We start from the raw sequence: 22,187 nt of genomic DNA, 5'->3' as shown, positions 1-22,187 counted from the left end.
ACTGCCCCTCCCCTTCCTTAGCAGAAAGCTAGAAATTTATTCATCTGTAGGGTAAGAAAGTCCTTAATCAAAAACACGATTCAATTCAGTGACCATAACATTATGCAGTATTCATATTGATGTCCCTGTCCAATTGTCTTGCTCACTCTAAGAACACAGGCACCAACCCACTCTTCACCCTTCAGAAGGGAGATTGAAGAGGCTTGTCTGGGAATACGACCAGCCCAAAAGGAGAGACTAAAATAGAGTCATGCCAAATAATGCTATTTCAGTCAACAACAGGCTGGACAGTAGGTACTATGAAGACTCCATAAGATTATAATGGAACTGAAAAATTTCTATTGACATTGTTGCCTTTGTAATATCCTAGCACAATGCATTACTCTCATATTTGTGGAGATGCTAGTGTAAACAAGCGTACGTGCTGTTAGCTATATAAAAGTGGAGCACATACAATTATGTACAGTATATAATGATACTTGATAACAATAATAAACAACTATTACTGGTTTATGCACTTACTATACTATGGTTTTTATCACTATTTTAGAGTATATTTCTTCTATTTATTAAAAAAAATGTGAACCGTAAAACAGCCTCAGGCAGGTCCTTCAGGAGGTATTCCAGAAGAAGGCATTGTTATCACAAGAGATGACAATTCCATGCATGGTATTGCCCCTGAAGGCTTATCAGTAGCTCAAGATGTGGAGGTGGACACAGTGATATTGACGATCTGGACCCTGTGTAAGCCTAGGCTAAGGTGTGTGTTTGTGTCTTCATTTTTAAGAAAAAAGTTGTAAAAGTTAAAAAAAATTGTTTAATAATAAAAAGCTTACAGAATAGGGATATAAAGAAAGAAAATATTTTATACAGCTATACAATGTGTTTGCGTTTTAAGCTAAGTGTTGCTAAAAGAGTCCAAAAGTTAAAAAAAAAGCTATAAAGTAAAAAAGGTGCAATAAGCTAAAGTAAATGTCTTTTTGAAGAAAGGCAAATATTGTTGATGTATTTTTGATGTTTGACCTATCCAAATCTCATACTGAAATGTGATCCCCAGTGTTGGAGGTGGGGATCGGATGAGTGGTGTCTGGGTCATGAGGGTAGATACCTCATGAGTGGGTTGGTGCCCTCCTTGCAGTAAGGAGAGTTCACATGAGATCTGGTAGTTAAAAAGACCCTGGCATCTCCTCCCCTCTCTCTTGCTCCCTCTGTTGCCATGTGACATTCCCACCTCCCCTTCACCTTCTGCCATGAGTAAAAGCTTCCTGAGGCCTCACCAGAAGCCAAGCAGATGATGGTGCCATGCTTATACAGCCTGTGGAACTGTGAGCCAAATAAACCTCTTTTCTTTATAAACTACCCAGTCTCAGGTATTCCTTTACAACAATGCAAAATAGACAAACAAAATTGTTTTATACATTTAGTGTAGCCTAAGTATACAGTGTTTATAAAGTCTACAGTAGTATTTAGTAATGTCCTAGGCCTTCACATTCATAGACTCACTGCTCACTCATGGACTCACCCAGAGCAACTTCCAGTCTTGCAGGGTACATGCATGGCATGTGCCCTATACAGGTGTACCATTTTTTATCTTTCATTCTGTATTTTTACTGCACCTTTTTTTATGTTTAGATATGTTTAGATACATAAATACTTAACGCTGTGTTATAATAGCCTACACTGTTCAGTACAGTAATATGCTATACAGGTTGAAGGTCTAGGAGCAATGGATTTTACCATCTAGCCTCAGTGTGTAGTAGGCTAGACCATCTTGTTTGTGTAAGTACACTCTATGATGTTCACACAACGATGAAATCACCTAACAACACATTTCTTGGAACATATCCCTGACATTACACAATGCATGACTGTACTGGTACTAGGGTTTCTTTGAAATAATGACCCACCTAGATTCCTCCAGGGAATCTCCAAGGCAGTAAGCCTCACTCACAGGCTCGGAGCCCCATCTCTTAATCATGAGCAGAGGACTGATTAGCAGGTGCCTAAGGAAAATGCCTCTAGCGTGGAAGATGGATACCATACCAACAAATAAAAAACAGAAAAAAAGACATCTTGGAGAAAACAGAGAGTATGCATGGGGAAGAAAAAAAAAATTTTAAGCTATCATTAAAACTTTCACTAACATCTTCAGATAGAAAAGGGAAGATACTGAAGTCATGAAACAACAACAACAACAAAAAAATCCTACAAAAACAAAAGGATTCAGAAAACAAAAAGATAATTCAAGGGTAGAGTTGAAGAAACAGAGAGGAAAGTAGATCGTAAAGACCAAAAAGAAAGGCTGAAAAAAGACAGGAAAGTTTTAGGATCAGGAAAAGAAATCCAACATTCAAATAAAGGATTTCCAAAAGAGAGAACAGAGAAAACACAGTAGGCCAAGAATAAAATAAATCAAGAAAATTTCTCTGAACTGATATGAGTTTATAAACTGAAAGGTTCACCATGTCCAGCAAAGAATTTAGTATGCATGCATCAATTACTGCTCTAATTGTTTGATGTCTATTAACTTGCTTAATCTTCATAACAACCCCATAATGCACAATGCGATCCTTAGAATTTTGTCATACTTATAAATGTATTTCCACATCACTTACTGTACATAATGAAAGTTTATATTTAGAAGGATGAGTAGATAAGATTTTTTTCTTTTTTAGTAAGAATTCATGCTTCCCTGCCAAAACAGACTTATCTCTTATATCAGTAAAAATAGTCTCTTGCTGTAAAGTCAGTTCTCTTTGTTCATAGTAATGTTCTATGAAGTTGCTGAAACACTGAATTAGCAAATATTGAACCACTGATCTTAGGGGAAATGTAGGGTTAGGTTCCTGCAAGCCTCTGGTCACATTTTCACCACTCGATCAATATAAAACTTTGTTTAATGTCTGTTTCTGCTTAAAGACATCTTATTTTTTGATTTATCACCTTTGAACTTATGACCAACAACACTGCAACTCATGCCTGAATCAAGCTTGTCTAACACATGTGTTTTCTCTGAAAGGCACATCACAGCCTTCTTGCTCTAAGGAACATGGCAGCACTTCAGCACCACGCTTGAGGGATGTCTTAAACGAGATCACCAACAAAAAGCATAAGAGTTTGAAAAATGTGACACTGAATAGACTGTGGAAAGAACACGTTTATAGAATGAGAGCTGAAACAAGAAGGCAGGGAATCACCCTGTTCGACCTCAGCTGGGATTGTACATATCTGGTGCCTTCCCTTTTTTACCACTCTGCATATGTCCACAAATGACCATGACAGAACCACGAGTATTGACTTGGGGGATGCAAATAGGTAAATTTTACAGAGAAAAAAGATTTACAAATACAGAATCTGCAAATAGTGAGGATTTACTGTTGTATTATTATTGTTATTAATGCTATGCATGTGAATGGAGAAAATATTTGGTTAAAGGCAAATTGAAGATGTCATGTAAAGGGCATTTTGTTGACCTTGGCTCACCCTCTCATACCTTCACCCCTGCAAACAAACCTTCTGAATCAGGAAACATTGTGTACAATTGTAGCAGTTTAGGGACTACTAACATTTTGTTCCGATCTGGTGGATGTCTAGGAAAGACAGCTCCAAAACCTGTGGCAGGCAATCCGGTGACCCTAAAACAAGATAACATTTTTTAGAAAACTTATTAGAGTGTAATGTGTAAACTTTCAAACCCATGTAAAACTAATTTAGGGGCTGGGCACAGTGGCTCATGCCTGTAATCCCAGCACTTTGGGAGGCCGAGACAGGCAGATTTCCTGAGCTCAGGAGTTCAAGACCAGCCTGGGCAATATGGTGAAGCCCCATCTCTACTAAAAATAAAAAAAAAATTAGCCGGACGTGGCGGCATGCGCCTGTAGTCCTAGCTACTCAGGAGGCTGAGGCAGGAGAATTGCTCGAACCCGGGAGGCGGGAGGTTGCAGTGAGCCGAGATCATGCCACTGCACTCCAGCCTGGGCGGCAGAGCAAGGGTCCATGTCAAAAAAAACAAAACAAAAACTAATTTAGGGTTGGATTTTTATGGTGATTACTTTTTAAAGAGTTTTCATGTTTGCAACTTTCATGAACTTTATAAAACAAAATGTCTCAACAAGTCAATGGAAATTTTAGCATTTTTGTCATTATTTTGACTGCCTTTTTCAACAATTACAGTATAAGACAAAGGCTATGTGTCATACACTTCCATGGGGAGGCACTGTGCCAGGATGCAGGATGACAGCTATGACGAAGAAAGAGCTTCTATCCTCAAAGAACTCTCTATTCCTGAGGAAATGCCTCCATATAAATAACTAGAATGCAAGTCCAACTGTCATGTAGGACATAAAATACTCAGAGGACAAAAATAGAAAAGGAATTAATTCTGATTAATGACAGCTTACCTAATTCTTACTGCATGTCAGGCAACACTTCTATGCACACTTCATACCTTATTTCATCTAAATTTCATAACAACCCTACGAAGTAGATGCTTTTGTAATTCTCATTTTACAGGTGAACAAGCTGGGTTATAAACACCAAAAAACTTTTACAGTAAATTGTAGAGCTGGGGTTCAAACCTGGATAGTCAGAACCCTGGGCCAGGAAAAAAAAAAAAAAAAACAAAAAACAAAAAAACAAAAAAAAACCCACATATAAAGAAGAAACGGCATTTTAGCTGGACCCAGAATAAGTAGAGAGTTGATTGGTAAAAAATTGAGGAAAAGAAACTCCCAGACAGAGAGAGATCAGCATGAGCAGAAAGCATGGAAGCTTGAGACAAATGTGCTTGATGTGTTCCTTTAGTGTGGAACTGGGGTCACTATACTTTTTTGCTACTTATACAAGTCCTTTCTGCATGTCCATATTCTATAAGTAAAGAAAAGTATTAAGAATACCTTTCGATAATCCCAGAGCTCACTGTTTCCTCATTCAATAAGGCCTTGCTCTTCATTTCAGCCCATTCTGTGTTTAAACACACTTGTGACAACTTTTCATGTGTTTCTGATACCCACATCTGGAAACATAGAAGCCACATCTAAGAAAAATGAATTCTCACTAAAAATGGTCAATTACTAAAACATGTGTTTATTGAAGTACATTCTGATTTTAATTGTTGACTCTAGTTGACATTAAAAATAGGTGATAGCTCATAGCTGTCAACTGTTTCATCATAAATATGTAAAAATAGCAATTACTGTATGCTATTGGGAAATAAAAAGCAAATTAGTATTTCTACGAAACAGAAAGAACTGCATTCAATTAAATATACTAACTCTACCTACTTTCTATTTCCTTCTTTATCCTTCTCAGGGTTGGTATATTTTAAAAACCCTAAGAAGGAAAATGTTTGTAGCAATCCCTTTGTAAATTACAAGGACTTCAGATATCATCATCATCGTCATCATTATTATTCATTCTCTAGCATAGAGCATAATTCAATTAATTACTAAGCAATTATTGCTATGTGGAAAATCTGCCAACTGTAAGATGTACTCAAACCAATTGCAGAAACATCAAGGGTAGCATCTCAGGGATCTTAGGAACAAAATTGGATGTCAGGGATTCAATATTTTCTCCATACAAAACTCTAGAAGATCATGAAGCTGGAGGTTCAGAGCCAAGAACCAGAACTCATCACCAAGAAAATCCATTACTTTATGTGAAAGACTAGATTCCCCAAGATATTCATGAAGTCTCAGAACACATTACTACTACTAGATTTTCTGTTTCTTGTTTGTTTGTTTGTTTGCTTGTTTGTTTGTTTTTAAAGAGAGACCACTCTTTAGAAAACCAGAGCCTTCAACTGCAAGAGTATCATGGCTATAGTCTGACACTTTGGGTCCATTTTGCTTTAGTAAAAAGGCTTTGCTGTAACTGGGAGTCCAGCCTAGTCAAAATCATTTTGATTAAGTCTCTGGTGCTGGTTCCCTGGTCTACTCCATGGCTCTCTAGATCCTTGGCTTCTCAGAGCACTGCTCTCTAAGACCTCAACCTCCTGAATTACTATCCTCCCAGCAAATTTCCCAGCTTTGATCCATATACACTCAGCTCAACTACTCTTTTTCTTAGATGTTCAGACTCCAAAGTCAATGGTAGATGACACTACATTGGGTCTTATTTATTTTAACAGCAAAAAAAATCTTTTGAGAAAAAATTAGTAGCCACCACTTTGTTTGAAGGTATAAGATAAACCAAAAAATTAAGCTTAGATTGCTTCTCAGCCTTTTGGCTAAGATCAAGTGTAAAAATTAAGCTTAGATATGCTCTGATGATTTTTAACAGTAAAATATTTCAGCAAATCAACCAACTCTTTGAAAATCATATGAAACAAAGATATTGCCAAACATAAAATAGAGAAGTAAAAGGAAACAGATAATCATAGCATTAGTGGAGCAGAATGAGTGCTTATTCTGTGCCAGACAATGTACTAAGCACTTTAAATGCATTATTTTAATACCTTCTCAAAGCAACCCTCTGAGTGTTATGTATTAATATCAGTCATGGTCTCAGAAGGGAAAAACAATCAAATTGGGAACTGAGGAGAACTCTTTATAAAAGTGTGGGAACCATTAAGCAAATCAACACTACTGAAGAACCCTGAGGATAGCAATAGTGGAGAACCTTGGGGGTGGAACAGTTACTGTAACTCAGAACAACCTACAGCTATAAAGTGAGGGTCACCTGATAGTTGTATCTTTCAGAACAGAAACCCAGCCACTGCCAAACCATGGTCCTACAGGGAGGAAATCACAGGAATAAGTGTCCAAGCTCCCTCTCTTCCCACCTCTGGTCACCTGCCAGTGCCTCCCACGGGCTCATCCCAGTGGAAAGCCAGAAGGCAAGGAGCTCATTGCAGCGAACCCTAGAGGTCAGTCTCCTTGGCACAAAACAGGGTGAGAAGAGTGGAGAGCAGACCTGGAGGTGCAAATGAAGAACACTTGGTATAATTTATTTCTGTTTAAAAAAAGGGAAAACTAAGGCTGGAAGGGATTAAGTAATGCCCAGGCAAATCAGCCAAAAAGTAGAACCTCCACAATTTAAGACTCATGCAGTCTGCCTCATTCATTCATCCATCTATCCACATCTATTAAGTACCAGGCATCATACTAGGTTCTACGACTAGATTTGCAAACAAACACCAGAGGCTATACTAGCTATAGCATAGTAGGTTATAGTAAATCATGGGGATAATGGTAATAACAGCACATGGCCAGAAACCATTCTAAATGTCTTCACATTAAATGCTTGTGACAACTCTACAATTCTCACTTTACACATAAGGAAATAAAGACATGAAAAGTTTGAGACTCTTGACTTAAGTTACAACCCTGTAAGTGGTAGAACCAAGAATTAAAGAGAAGCCATCCGACTCCAAAGACAACTCTTAACTTCCGTCTCCTGTATCAGTGGCAAATGTTATCTCCCAATATTAGACATTCCTTCTTCATCATCAATAGAATCCCCAAACTTTAGCTGGGTTCCTGGTGTTGCAGACCACATTTTTCAGATTATTTTACTCTTAGATATGATCAGTGACTAGTTCTGGACAATTGAGCATAAGTGGAAATAGTTGTTTCCTGGAAAGAACTTCCAGGAAAAGTCCTTCTGTTCTTTTCCTTCTTGCTGCCTGGAATGCGGACATAATGACTGGTTTCCAGCAGCCATCTTGAGTCCTACCCAAGGATGACAGAGCAGAAAACTGGAAGGAATTGGTCTCTGACAATACATAGAACTTTCATACCAGTCCTGCTATCCTCCAGACCCTTTACATGAAATAATACAACCCTATATGAACAGCCTCTGTTGATTTTCAGTGTCTGTTGCATGTAGGCAAACCTAATCCTACACCATCTCAATGTGAAAAAATCACTTTGGTGCAGAAATGTTCATAACCTGACATAAGGATGGTACTTCATAAAAGCACTTCCATATGTTTAAAAGTCTTTTGGGCTTTGTATATATGTATATCACAGACTGGAGATTGGCAATTTGGTATGTGAGATAGCTAAATTAGCACAGCACAAACTCGTAGGATAATCACTAAAATTTCCATTTAATTTACATAATAAAATCTAGCTTGAGACAAATGATAATATAGAAAATATCTAATGTATAAAGGAAGCTCATTTCATAATGTCATTCATATTCCCTGTTTTCCTGAGTATGAATTATTTTTAAATCCCAATTTCTATTCTTCTAGAACGAACTCTTCCCATATGTGCTGCACTTACGGGAAGAAAATTCAGTAGATACATAACCTGGGTGACTGGTACAGGGAATGAGGAGAACACTTATGACTTCTCCTCAGGTTATATATTTCAGGTTGACCAGACTGTTCCTCTGGCAAGATTCATTTTAGATAATCCCCAACTGACAATTCTTTCCTGGGTTGTTTACAGGCACCCAGAAAGTATATTCCTCTGACCCACAGTGAAGGAAGCTGTGTTGGTCCGTTTTCATGCTGCTGATAAATACATACCCAAGACTGGGCAATTTACAAAAGAAAGAGGTTTAATGGATTTACAGCTCCACTAGGCTGGGGAGGCCTCACAATCATGGCAGAAGGCAATGAGGAGCAAGTCACATCTTACACGGATGGCAGCAGGCAAAGAGAGAGAGCGCACGCACTTGTGCAGGGGAACTCCAGTTTTTAAAACCATTAGATCTCATAAGACTTATGCACTATCATGAGAACAGCATGGGAAAGACTTGCCACCATGATTCAATTATCTCCCACTGGGTCCCTCCCACAACACATGGGAATTATAGGAGCTACAAGATGAGATTTGGGTGAGGACACAGAGCCAAACCATATGAGAAGCTCAGGTACTTCTCACATCAAGCTTTTCCCTCTGATGCCACAGGCTGCTTCTGGAACCCTCTCGTCTGTAGCCTTTTGTCAAGCATGAGTGAGACCCCAGTGCATCAAGTTCCCTGGGTGGTATCATTGAGGCCCCACTCTCAGGGTAGAAATTGAGGGGATACACTTCCCATCCCTACCCCTTAGAAGATTAGAGGGGTTGGATTCACAGCATGTACTCTTTCTCGAGACAACTCCTCCAACTTCTAAATTCTTTTGACCAGATCTCTTCGATTTCAACCTTTTTTGTTTGTTTTTAAATCATCAAGGTGAAAGAGACACCAAGAAGCTCAAAACTCAGTTACCGCCCAAATAATTTGCATGTTTGGCATGAGTGGGTTGGCATCTTACTTACTTAGAATAAAGGAGGAGTTGGCATCTATTATCTTAGATCTTCAGTCATAACAAAGGAACAGTCTTATTTTAGTCTGTTAAGCAGCATTCCCCCTACCAACTGTAGCTTTTCTGCACCATTGCCAAAAAAAAACAAAAACAAAAAAAAAACAAAAGTTTGATTATCTATTAAAATAATCACAAAGACCATACTTATTTCTCAGAAGTTTTGTCCTTGGAAATCCTCACTGTTTCACATCTAGGTTAACTCAGCAGTGCCATGTAAAGATTCTAAAGGATCCAAGAGAGGCCTCTGAAAATGTAACCGCTATTATTTTGAACAACTGAGACTCATAGGGTGCAATCAGAAAAATAATTGTATTGTTTTCCACAACTACTCTTCAAGAAAGCTTTTGTGAACTTATTCCTTCTTCTTCTTCTTTTTTTTAATTTTTATTTTTTAGAAATAGAGTCTCACTGTTATCCATGCTGAAGTGTAGTGGCACATTCATAGCTTACTGCAGCCTCAAACTCATGGGCTCAAGCAATCCTGCTGCCTCAGCCTCCCAAGTAGCTAGGACTACAAGCGTGCACCACCACACCTGGCTTAGGGGATGCTCCTTTTCCTGTCTCTAGCAGAAATAAATTTATAACAAGTCTCATTTTTTCCTGATCACTCTGAGATAACAAAACCACTTCTTGTCACAAAATAGTCTTAATTAAATATTTAATATTAGTAAAATAAGCACAAAAGACTCTTCTAATTGTCTGGGGAAAAGGAAAAGCAGAGCAGGTGGAGAAATAATAAATTTTCCAACCCGGCCTACCCCTCACACCCACTTCCCACTAGGCTATAGCTGGAGGAAGAGAAAAGCTTTAACTCTAAATGAAATCCATCATTTTGATGAGATATTTTAATTATTGAAATGTGACCAATAGGCTTTTTATTATCTGAGATTGACCGTAAAACCTAAGGAAGCTGCATAGGATTTTGTCCAGGCATAAAGGAAGAACTGACTCCATAAAGCAGGGTAAATAGGCAGTGGAGGCAAAAAATATGGATGTGTGTGTCTCTGCATGTTTGTGCGTGCGGGTCTGTGTGTACGTACGTGCACGTGATTGCCCAATTTAAGCCTCATTTGTTCAACATAACAGTTACACCTGCTTAAGCAGACTAATATACATGAAAAATTAAAGTCTAATTTCTGTAAGAGTTAAATTAGGGCATGATTACTGATGTAGAAAAGGAGCAGCAAATGCAAGTGATGGGATCAAAATGCTGGGTGGCCCGCTTTCATTCCCATCCCAAATGTCTGGAAGTGACAGAGAAGATACTTGCTAGAATAAATAGACTCAGAGATGCAGCAGAAAACTGGGGAAGTACACTCAGTGGGCCAAAAGTGATACAGAATTCCTAACACAGGAAAGCCAGATGTGATTGTGGTGATATTGGAAAAGCTGATCCAAAGTTGTTCCAGGAGAGAATGCTGAAACCTGTGACATCAACCGCAAGCTCCAAGATTATGGAGACAGGAAGCAAGAGGAGACCCTAGCTCAACAGCCTACTATCCCCAAACATCTTCCTTTCCTCTGCAGTGGCATTTAAAATTATTGCATTTATAAACATTTGATCCGTACACCCCTTTCAGGTGCTTAGATATGAATGCAAGAAGCATCTATAAGATTATAAGATTATACTGGTCAAAATACTATCCTACAATGTCAAAGAAAAAAATACTTGAACCAGTTAAGTAAATAATTGAATTTCCCATATCTGGTATAATTATATCCTTTGTATCCCTTTTGGGAACATTAGTTTTCAAATGTGAAATTTTTATTCACTAAAACAGCTCATATTTAGGCTTATTTGGCTAGTCTTAATCTGTTCATAAAACGAATGCTAATATACTTTTGTACTATTCATTTATTTGCCATTTTTAAATCCACACTGTCTGTGATGCTGTTAATATTAGCCTAATTTGCTCAACAATGTTGTCCTGTTAGTTCCAAAAATGCCTTGGCATTGAGCCACTAGCTGTATAAGAAAAATCTGTTTAATGAATTGTTTATGTATTTCTTTGTTCATTTATGTCTGACAAGTTCTCAGCTTCTATGACACAGCATCATATGTGCTCTGTACTTAATCCTTCTAAATTTATGGGATTCAACATGCACCCCTTTCTCAGAAGTGGTCTTTGTCCTCCCAGTGGCTCTCACTTTAGTATCAGCCTCACATGCTAGGAAGGTAACATAAGTGATTGTGATAGGGCCTTTGGTAGTGTTGTGAGGATCCTTGGGTGAGAGGCTTTACAAGTTGAAGCAACGATAGTAGACATACTCTTGATGATTTTAGTTTGCGTGGAATTTACCCTGGTAGAGATATGTAGCACCTGAATAAAGTCCAGGTAAAAGACCACAGTTTAGAATGCTATTACCCACTAAGCTTAGAATAAGACAATCAGGGCAAGCCCAGTGGCTTGAATTACTGTTCTCTTGTGAATCTATTTCCCCAATGGCCTTACTTGGCCTCCTGAAACCTGAGGGACCATTGAAGTAGGAAATCAATTATCCCACCATTGAAACCTGAATGGTACGTTTCCAGATTCTGCCAAGAGATGGTTCCTTTAGGATTCAGCTCCAGAGCTTCAAAGGAAACCATACCCAAACCTCCTCCAACCCATTTCAGTTCAGGTGCACCTCACAGCATCCTGATGTTCTTAGCATCCATCATACCCTTTGCCACCATGGTTATGTGTTCCCATTTCCCCTAGGAACCTATGAGCTCCTTATATACGAGGACCAATTTTTGAATTATGTTTCCTACCCTAGCACTTAGCATTATGTGTGGCAAAGTAATGGGGCCTCAAAAAATGTTTGTTGAATGTAGAACTTCTTCCTTTTATCCTTTTCCCTTTCTCTCTCCTCCTCTTCCTTCCTACCTTCTTTCTTTGTTTCCTTCCTTCATCCCTTCCTCTCTCCCTTACTTCCTTTCTTGCTTCTTCCCTTTCTTCCATAAATACTTATTGAGCATCCACTATGTTCTAGGCACTGTTCTCGGAACTGGAGATAAAACAGGGAACAAAACAGCTCAAAGTCCCCACTTTCATAGAGCTTGTATTCTAACAGGAGGTGACAAATGATTAACAACTAAATAAGTCTGAAATATGTCCAGCAATGTAAGTATCATGAAGAAAACTAAAGTAAGGAAAGGGGATAGGGAGATATGATAAGAATGGACTGCTCTTTTACATACAAAAGGGTAACTGGCTCATTGAACAAGTAGGTACAATCAGAAAACAAACCTACTTTTCCTCCATCACTGCCCATCCGCAGTCATTTGGAGGGACTAGTTCTTTCTCACGCTCCTTGATGAAATATAAGACAGGTCCCAGGGCATTGCTTGTTACTCTCAGATAATACAGAACTTCTCTGGCTACTTTTGTCCCAAGAGGATTTTCACTGAGGTAAGTAAAATGCCAGTCCCATATAATAGTCAAAACTTCACACGTCATGGAAAGATTCTCATTCCTCCACCTTGGGGCTGCTTCGGCCTGGCCTACTATATTGGGAACAGGGGGCACAGTTGGCTTCTTCTCAATTATCCCACTTGGACTTCTTCCCTATTCCCCACCTCCCTCTATCTCCTTGGGGACTGATACCAAGGATGTGTGAAGATGAGGAAGACAGAGAGGTAAATGCAGGAATGGCAGAATGTAATCTTGCTTTGGTTTCCCCTGGACATGTTTATCTTTGACCCTCTCTGGCACTGGTGAATGTTCAAAGATGACTTTCTTGGGATGTTCTGGTAGACTTTGGGATCACCTCTGGGAACACTGAATGGCATGTCCCATGATAGAAGATGCCTCTGGCTAGACTTAAATGTCTTGCCTTGGCTCCTGGAAACCCAGCTAGGCCCCACCCATCTCTCCCTTTTTTCCTTCTACAAATATTTATTGGGCACCCACTATGAGGTGCTCTTTCACAGGCTCTGAAATGATGCCATGTCATTTTCTTCTTCCCCGTGGTCCACACTGGATCCACAAGAGGCACATCTGGGCCCGAGGATTCATACATCCTTGCTCCACCTCTAAGGGAGCTGGCTCCCTCTTTTCTGCTCTGCTTCCTCTCACCAGTCACCAGAGCCTTATGTCTAACTTCGTGAGGCACACAAGGGTCCTTGAGATGAGACTTAGAGCACACTCTTTCCAAAACCCTCTCTGTACTAACAAACTCCTCTTTAGGCTTCTTGCATTTCAATTATCTTATATCCCTCACGTGAGTGGGAGCAAATTAGCACCATCTTCTTTGAGGATCTTGCTTAAGTGACCTAATTATTTACTTTGGCACATGAGGCTATTGTTCTGTTCTTAGACTTTTAGAGCCTTAGCCAAAATGTAGACAAAAGTAAGTCCCATTTTAAACTCTGCTACAAATAAATGATGCTCACATTAGCTCCTGCAGCAGCATTTAAGGACAAGGACACCTTCAATCAGGTAAATGAAAATGTGGTGGATGGACAAAGCAGCCATTCAGCATCAATCTTGCAAAAAAAAACCCAAAAATGTTAAGAAGGCATTCAGAAGGGGAAACAGATGGGAATAGGGCTAGCCAGCATGTGTGTGGACATAATTCAGGAAATAGTACAGAAGTTACGGCTAAGATGTAAGAAATCAAAGCCCCAACACATATGCAGTGAGATATACAATATCCAAGCCAGAGCAAAAATAATCAGGTCTATTTTCTACAAGGAAGGTGCAGTATAGTGGGGTAAAAAGGCCAGCACACTAGACGTGGAAAAGTTTGGTACTCCAAGAGGCAGTTTGGAAAAGTCTCTAAGATCTTAGCGTTTAAAGCCAGAGAAGAACAACGGATTTTAATTTGTAATACACTTTCTAGTTGTTTGACTTTTCACCAGTGATTAAGCTTCACTTGTTCTCAGTCCCCTCATCTGTCCAATGTGGATCACGTATGAGCCTGAAGAGCTGTCCAGAGGATGAAATGAAACGTTTTTAATGGAACCATCTTGTTGAATTGATCCTATTGCATCAATAGGATGCAATCATAAAGGAATTTCATTTTAATCAGACTGCCCCTTCCCTCCCACAGCAAGTTATTTCCTTTTGTTTAATAAAAGTATTAGGCAAGTCTCTTCTTGGCCACTGCTGTCCCTGCCCCAAGGGCAGTGTACTCCCTCTTTCTGCTGTGCCATATCAGGCATGACTTCTAACATTTAAGTTTTTAAGCATGTGCCTGGACCCCATGTCCTCTAAATTCCAGGACATACATATTAATCTCTCTGAGTGGTTCCCTTGAAACTCCTCTCAACTGGAGAAAGAGGGGCACAGGACCCACAACTACATGAATCCTTTTTTAATTCTTCAGTCCCTTGTCTTCAAGGACATAACTACTCATATTGGTTTAATCTAATTTAGTCTCTTAGTAGGTCCTGCCTAGATGGCCTGGATTCTTGCTTTAAGGCATGTGGTTCCTGCCAACTATCAAGAGTGTCTTTAGGCCCTTATCAAAACTCTGTGACAACAGGAAGACGGACTTGCCTATCCTCTTGCTACATCCAGCCTCATACCTGGCATGTGAAGGTGTGGGGGCTCGGTGCCAGTATCCCCTCCTTCTCTTTACACTTGGGACCTTGGGTGAGTCATTTAAGATCTGCAAGTCTAGGTTTAGAACTAGAATAATAATATATTTCTTGACAGCTTTATAGCTTTGTTGTGAAGAATGAAAAACAAGATTGATGAGCCAATGCTTTATACACAGGAAGTCTATAGGGAAAAATGTAAATTGCTATTAAGATAGAGAATAGCAGTTCCATCAGAAATAGTGATTCCTCAGTCTATTTTCTTTTCTATTGAATACACATTCCAGATCTGGCAGGTGAAGGACAGGGTTTCAATGGCCATCAACAAAAAGACATACAGACAGTAAATACTACTATTTATTTACACATTCTCATTAAACCTGAGGCTCGACCACTGTAATGCATGTAATATTGGGGAAGGAATGTTTGTGGTTCCTATACCTCATACCCCACTTCATCTCACGTCCTTTGTGATATGAGGTATAGGAATACCCAGAGACCAAGAGCATTTTTATATAGGAATCAAATATATGAGGTATAGGAATACCCAGAGACCAAGAGCATTTTTACATAGGAATCAAAAATGAATGTTTTTAAGGACCAAAAGTTCTTTAAAAACATTTTTTATATAGGAATCAAAAATAAATGTTTTTTAAGGACCAAAGTCTCTAAGTGCATGCCAAGCAATGCCTGTCTTGCCCAACTTACTCTTGTCCTGACCACAGCCCCATGCTGAAGAAAGCAAGGTTAAGCTGGGTTTGTGGGGGAATGGAGCAAGGTGGATGCTGACTGAGTTGGGCATCACACTGCAGAGCCCCATCCACATGCCGGCTGATGACCCATGAGGCAGCCTGATGCAAAGGGAAGAGGGTTGGGTGGAAACTGAGGAAATCATCAGATTCCCCTGAGATCTGGGCTATGGAGCAAGAGGTAAACCTGAGCAGAGAGAAATGGAGATGCCAAAGAGACTCTGTGTGTGCATGTGACACAGAGAGGTTGGGGTGGTGATGGGGATGCCTTGCTTTAGAGCTGTGTTAGTTCCTGCAAGTTTCCTCATTCCATATCCAGGCAGCTGTCACTTTACAATAAATCTCCATTCTCCAGGTGATCCTTATTACTCTCTGTCCACTGCAACTATAAGAGGAAAGGAGGAAATGGCGCTGCCATGCTAAGCTAATTTGTCCTCATTACCTTGTAGAATGGAGAATCTTCTAGAACAATTTCCAATGCGGAATTATGCATCTTTTTACACTTGCCTCATTTTAAATGCTGGTCTAAAACTAGTCCAGCTTTGGGGGGCAGAATGTGACACAAACCCAATCTTTTCATCACTTGTACAACCACCCTCATCAAATCACCAGCTCTTCATGCCCAAGGCCATCCTCTAAGGCTAAATTGTCTTCAGCTAGCCCCAAAGTTCCTGACATTGTAGGACCCAATTTGCAGGTCTCCTAGGAGTTGAGCTCTTGCCTTATGCTGACTGGACAGACACCTATGTAGCCAAGTAGTAACCTGCTCACCTCAATTCAAACAGGAATTACTTATGCCATAAATATTCTGCTTGTAACTGGATTGCACAAACATTATGAGACTGTTAATAGCACGTTTTAGTTACTCACAACTCCACCAGCTTAAGGTAAGTACAAAAGACTTGAAACCAAAGACCTAGGTATAAACTCTCCCTCTTCCACTCCCTAGCTGTGTGACTTTGAGTAAGTCGCTTAGTCTTTAGGAGGCTCTTTCCTCTCCTCTGTGAATTAGAGATGGTAATACCCACTTCGCAGGGTTATTATGGAGGTGAAAGGAGACATCTAACAGGATATTGTCACTGTAGTGACAACAGCATTATAGCAACAGGAACAATTTCCTAGGCACTTTTTTGTGCCAGGCACCGTGCCACGTACTCAACTTGCTCCATCTCATTTAATTCACCCAATCACTTTATAAGATAGGCACATTTTACAGGTAATGTAGCTTCAGCACACAGTGACTAAGTCATCTAAGTAACTAGCACTGTTAACGAGGGATGGTGCTGCACAAAACACTCCTCCTTTAACTTTTTCATGTTTCACTATGACAAAGATTTCCGACTTAAAACAAAGTAATAGCAATTACTTACTGGGGATTCATCGGTTCCAAGTCGCCGATATGTTGAATTACACAGCTTTTTAACTTTCTCAGGACCCTCTATATCATAATCTTTGGGAAAAGCTTCTCTGTCACGGTGCCTTAAGAAAAAATTAGGAGTACATTAAGAGATGAAGTTTATTTATTCTATATTGCATTCAGATTTTTAAAAACTATCCAATGAAAATTTTCTATATTTGCAGCATTATTTTAACTATAAATTTATTAGATTTGTGACATATAAAGTATTTTCCATCTCTTTTCAAGTAATGCTGAGGCTAATTCCTAAAAGCAACCTAGCATAAGTGACAAAACTAATAATATCACCCAAACAATACTTCTCGAACATAGTAATAGTAATTACTCAGTGATTCCAATGAAGTGAATCTTATTTAATAATGTAGATTAGTTTACCAACAGTAAATTCTAAAATAAGACATGGTAATATCTTGGAAAGGCAACCTTCCACTTTAGAAATTCTTTCTACCATGAATTTTAATTACAATTTTTTTCAAAACAAGACAGCAAAGTATTTGCCCATATTGATTTATAACCCGTGCTTCCTGCTTCTAAAGAGGCAATAAAGGAAGCTGATAAACATGAGGTAGAAGAAAACAGTTCTTAAAAATGTAGATGGAAGAAGGAAAAAATATACCAAACATCCTGATTAAAAGAGTGATTAAGAATAATAAGAGACAGGGCACAGTAACACATGCCTGTAATCTCAGCACTTTGGGAGGCAGGCAGATCTCTTGAGCCTAGAAGTTCAAGACCAGCCTGGGAAACATGGCAAGACCCCATCTCTACAAAAAAACACAACAATCAGCTGGGCTTGGTGGCATGTGCCTGTAGTCCCAGCTACTTGGGAGGCTGGGCTAGGAGGATCACCTCAGGGAGGTCAAGGCTGCACTGAGCCATGATTGTGCCACTGCACTCCAGCCTGGGCAAAGAATAAGACCCTGTCTCAAAAAAGAAAAAGAAGAAGAAGGAAGAAGGAAGAAGAAGGTGGAGGAGTATGAGAAGAAGGAGAAGGAGGGGGAGGGGGAGGGGAGAGGGAGGGGAGGGGAGGGGAAGTAGTGGGGAAGAAGGAAGAAGGGGATTTGGGGCTAGAGAAGGAAAAAGCAGAAGTGGCTGGCAACTGAATAAGCTATTTTTAATAGAACTTTCTTGAGTGAAATACAGGAAGCTAAGACTAAGCACCCCTCAGAAAGTACCTTGCTTTAAGGGATACAGGGCTAGAATTCTTTAGAGGACACTCAAGTACCCAATAATTCAATCATTCAGCTATTTGTTTATTCCGCAAATGTTTTAAAATTCCTACTATATGCCAGGCACTTTGGTAGGTTTGGGGGATGCAGTGGGGAGCGAGTCTGATGGAGCCCCTGCCTTCAGTTGCTTGCAGTCTAGATAGAGAGACATAAAAATAAGAAAAATCTACAACATGGTAAGTGTGGGTAAAAACCTAGGGAAACAGAATCACTTCCCTTAACCTAGATTGGGCACCCAATCCAAAGGGCATCCAAGTCATGAGGCCCTTTAGGACCTGACCCCCTTCCCCATTCCCACTGGACTGGGACTCAGCCCCTGCACTACATTCCCATTAACACCCCTGCCTCCCCACCTCTGAGCATGATAGCAGAGCTCTGTAGTAGAACCCAGCAGCAAGGGAGCCCAGGGTGGGGTGGCAGGCAAAACACCACACCTGAACCCTCTTCTCTCCTCACATCTGAGCATCAAAGTGCAAAACACTAAATGCTTTTTGGTAACCTACCAGCATTTTATGAGAGCCTAACAGGAAGCTTTCACTTAAGTCGTCAGGGGGGATATTGGACAACACAGGCTCAACCAGGTCCTAGCTGTTTGGCCTTGGGCAAGTCACTTAACCTTTCTGTGCTTCCATTTTCACATATATAACATGAGGACAGAAATAATAACAATACCTTTTAAGATCTTAATATGAATTAAAATTTTTTTAAAAAGCAGAAAACCCTTCATATGCTGTAAAGCATCACAAACATCTATGTATAGTGAATACTAATTGGGCTTCAAAATCTGGTATACACTGGAACTTAGTTTTGCCATAATTGAACTTAATTTTTCTTCCAAGCTCTCATTTTACCAAGTGGAAAAACCTGCATATTGGTCAATCCTGGATTTCTTCCAGTTCTGAGGGGTTTGTCTGGTGCCACAATGCCAAAAACCCATCTTTGTTGCCATCCTTTCTCCTTGCTTACATCTGCAGAAATACTCTCCTTCCCCTGTGGTCTTCCCTTACAGATCCATGCAGGTCTCCATCCTCCTGGCCTTGCCACACAGCCTTGTAGGTAGACTGGTGCTCTGCTGCAAGGGTGCCACTCTCTAGCCCACCAGACATCTTCCAGTGTCTCTCTCCACCTGGGTTCCTGGAAACCCAGGCACCATCCCTGGGTTACGTGCCTGACCCACCAAACAGATAGTGTTTCACCTCTCCAGCACTCTGGGCTTGGGGACACATGGGAGCCCCAATCTTCAACAGTTCTGAAAACATTACCCTGGGAATAGGGGGTGATGGGGAGAGGCAATGACAGGTCCTGATATGGTTTGGCTGTGTCCCCACACAAATCTCATCTTGAATTGTAGCACCCATAATTTCCACGTGTCATGGGAGACACCCTGTGGGAGGTAATTGAATCATGAGGGCGGGTCTTTCCCATGCTGTTCTCATGATAGTGAACAAGTCTGACAAGATCTGATGGTTTTATAAAGGAGAGTTTCCCTACACAAGCTCTCTCTTGCCTGCTGCCATGTAAGACATGACTTTGCTCATCATTTGCCTTCCACCATGATTGTGAGGCCTCCCCAGTCATGTTGAACTATGAGTCAATTAAACCTCTTTCCTTTCTAAATTACCCAGTCTAGTGTATGTCTTTATTAGCATCATGAGAACAGACTATTACAGGTCCCATCTGGCTCCAGGATTTCCAAAATCTGAACTCAAATTCAGGATCCCAGACAAATTCAAACATTCTCAGCTTTTTCTCTGGCCTTCTCCTTTGTGTGTCTATGAATTCTTCATTTGCTGTGGAACAGGGTGGCTTGGCTCTTCATGCTCCCAAATCTATCGGGCTTATGCTGAGACCCAAGTTTTTGAAATCCAAATCCAATAATTTGGCTCTTTCGTTACCTGCTGGGTCATTCTTCCCTGAGGCAATAAAACCGGAGTACGTCCCTACAGCAGCACACAAATGAAGGGGAAATATACCAGTAATATTTCAGCGTATTTGCCCCAGGGCCCACCTCTTTATTAGACACGGAAGAAGGCACAGAACCCATACTAGTAGAGGCCTACAAAATAACTACTTTTAAATCAGAAATATATATATATATATATATATATATATATATATAATCCAGCTTGGATTATACCTGTCTTCACACCATCAGTCAATCTATCATTTTAAACTTTTTTTTTTAATGGAAGAATGGGCCTAAGAAAGCAAAGATATTTATGGTCTGTGAAAGTCAGTATGTGGCCCTAATGATCCTACCATATACTTTAGCTTTCATGATAACTAAATTCTTACAAAAGATGCAGATATGTTCTTTTTCCATATAGCAACCTTAGATAGCAGCCAAAAGCCTAACATTAAAACCATGAATCTATGATGAGGGTGTTTCTTTGGGGGACTGAGCTAATGTAACTGGCATTTCCTCGTGCCTGCTGGCTGCCCACGGATGCTGTGCCCACAGCCTGTGGGGCTCTGAGAGATTCACAGCCCAAAATCTGCCCCTACTCCCAAGAGGCTGCCAGCCTAGCAGAGAGAAATATACATGTTTAAAAATTATAAAATGTATAAAATACACTGTATGAAACATAGTAAAATATATAGATCCAAATAAAATATAAGATATACCTTTACTATATACTCTCTCTATAATACATATTTACCATATATAAAATGATTAAGGCTTTCTAAAGGAAACAGGAGACTGAATTAATTCTCTGACTTTATTACGTTAGGGGAACAGTGGCCTGTGCCTTGGATTTCCTGAGATGAACTGAGAATCATAAGCTGAGGAACTAAATGAATCAACAGATTGAGAGTCTCAAATGAAAGGTGACATATAAGTGTAAAATATTATTAAGTGTAATGATAATATCTACAATAGGCTTTAGTTGGGTATTTTTAAGCACTTCGTCAAAACCAAGCCTTATAACCTTTCTGTGATTAAAATATAATATATACATACATAAAAATAATCACGGTGCAATAATATATATTTCTTCTAGCTTCATTCTTCTTGCTACCTGCATTTGTTTAGTCATCAAATGACTTGCCATGATTTTTTATTTGTTGCAATGAAAAATTCTGCATGAGAAAAATAAATAAATGTACTAAAATAGAATTTAGAATGCCTCTAGAGTAGTAACTTTCAAACTCTTCAACTACAGTCCCCAGTAAGAAAAATGATGCATCTTTTTTTTTTTTTTTTATATGAAGTTTTGCTTTTATTGCCCAGGCTGGAGTGCAATGGTATGATGTCAGCTCACTACAACCTCTGTCTCCCGGGTTCAAGTGATTCTCCTGCCTCAGCCCTCTGAGTAGCTGGGATTACAGGCAAGTACCACCATGCCCAGCTAATTTTCTGTATTTTTAGTAGAGACAGGGTTTCACCATGTTGGCCAGGCTGGTCTCGAACTCCAGGCTTCATGCCTCATGTGATTCACCCACCTTGGCCTCCCAGAGTGCTGGGATTACAGGCATGAGCCACTGCATATGGCCAAAAAAGTGATATATCTTAATCCAGAATACATACATGCATTTCCATGCATAAAATTGAAATCAAAATTTGTCCAGACACGGTGGCTCATGCCTGTAATCCCAGCACTTCGGGAGGCCAAGGCAGGTGGATCACTTGAGGTCAGGAGTTCAGACCAGCCTGGCCAACACAGTGAAACCCCATCTCTAGCAAAAATACAGAAAATTAGCTGGGCACGATGGTGCATGCCTGTAATCCCAGCTACTCGGAGGGCTGAGGCATGAGAATCACTTGAACCCAGGAAGCAGAGGTTGCAGTGAGCTAAGATCGCGCCACTACACTGTAGCCTGGGTGACAAAGTGAGACTCTGTCTAAAAAAAAAAAAAAAAAAAAGGAGAAAAAAAATTGAAGCCAAAATCTGACAGTCTTTACCATCATAGGAATTTGGATACTTTTCATTCCTTATATTTTATTTTTTTAAATGTCATTATTAATCCACTGAATTCAGTTCACAATGCATTAACGGGTCAT

At 39.8% G+C, this 22,187-nt stretch overlaps 1 protein-coding gene across 2 annotated transcripts in view; it reads right to left on the bottom strand.

The window, feature by feature from the left end:
* The window catches only part of C15H9orf135 (chromosome 15 C9orf135 homolog), a 92,819-nt gene that overhangs the window by 51,731 nt on the left and 18,901 nt on the right, over positions 1-22,187 (bottom strand). For both annotated transcript variants that reach the window (XM_025359251.1, XM_025359252.1), the window contains exons 2-4: positions 16,909-17,017; positions 4,896-5,014; positions 3,567-3,635 (exon numbers count right to left, since the gene is read on the bottom strand). In XM_025359251.1, the coding sequence (XP_025215036.1) occupies positions 3,567-3,635; positions 4,896-5,014; positions 16,909-17,017 (297 nt within the window). The remainder of the gene's footprint in view (positions 1-3,566; positions 3,636-4,895; positions 5,015-16,908; positions 17,018-22,187) is intronic.

This window comes from Theropithecus gelada, chromosome 15 (genome assembly GCF_003255815.1).
Source record: "Theropithecus gelada isolate Dixy chromosome 15, Tgel_1.0, whole genome shotgun sequence".
In the NCBI taxonomy this organism is placed as follows: domain Eukaryota; kingdom Metazoa; phylum Chordata; class Mammalia; order Primates; family Cercopithecidae; genus Theropithecus; species Theropithecus gelada.
Note: the sequence above shows the minus strand (reverse complement) of the source record. Positions and strands in the feature narration are given on the sequence as shown.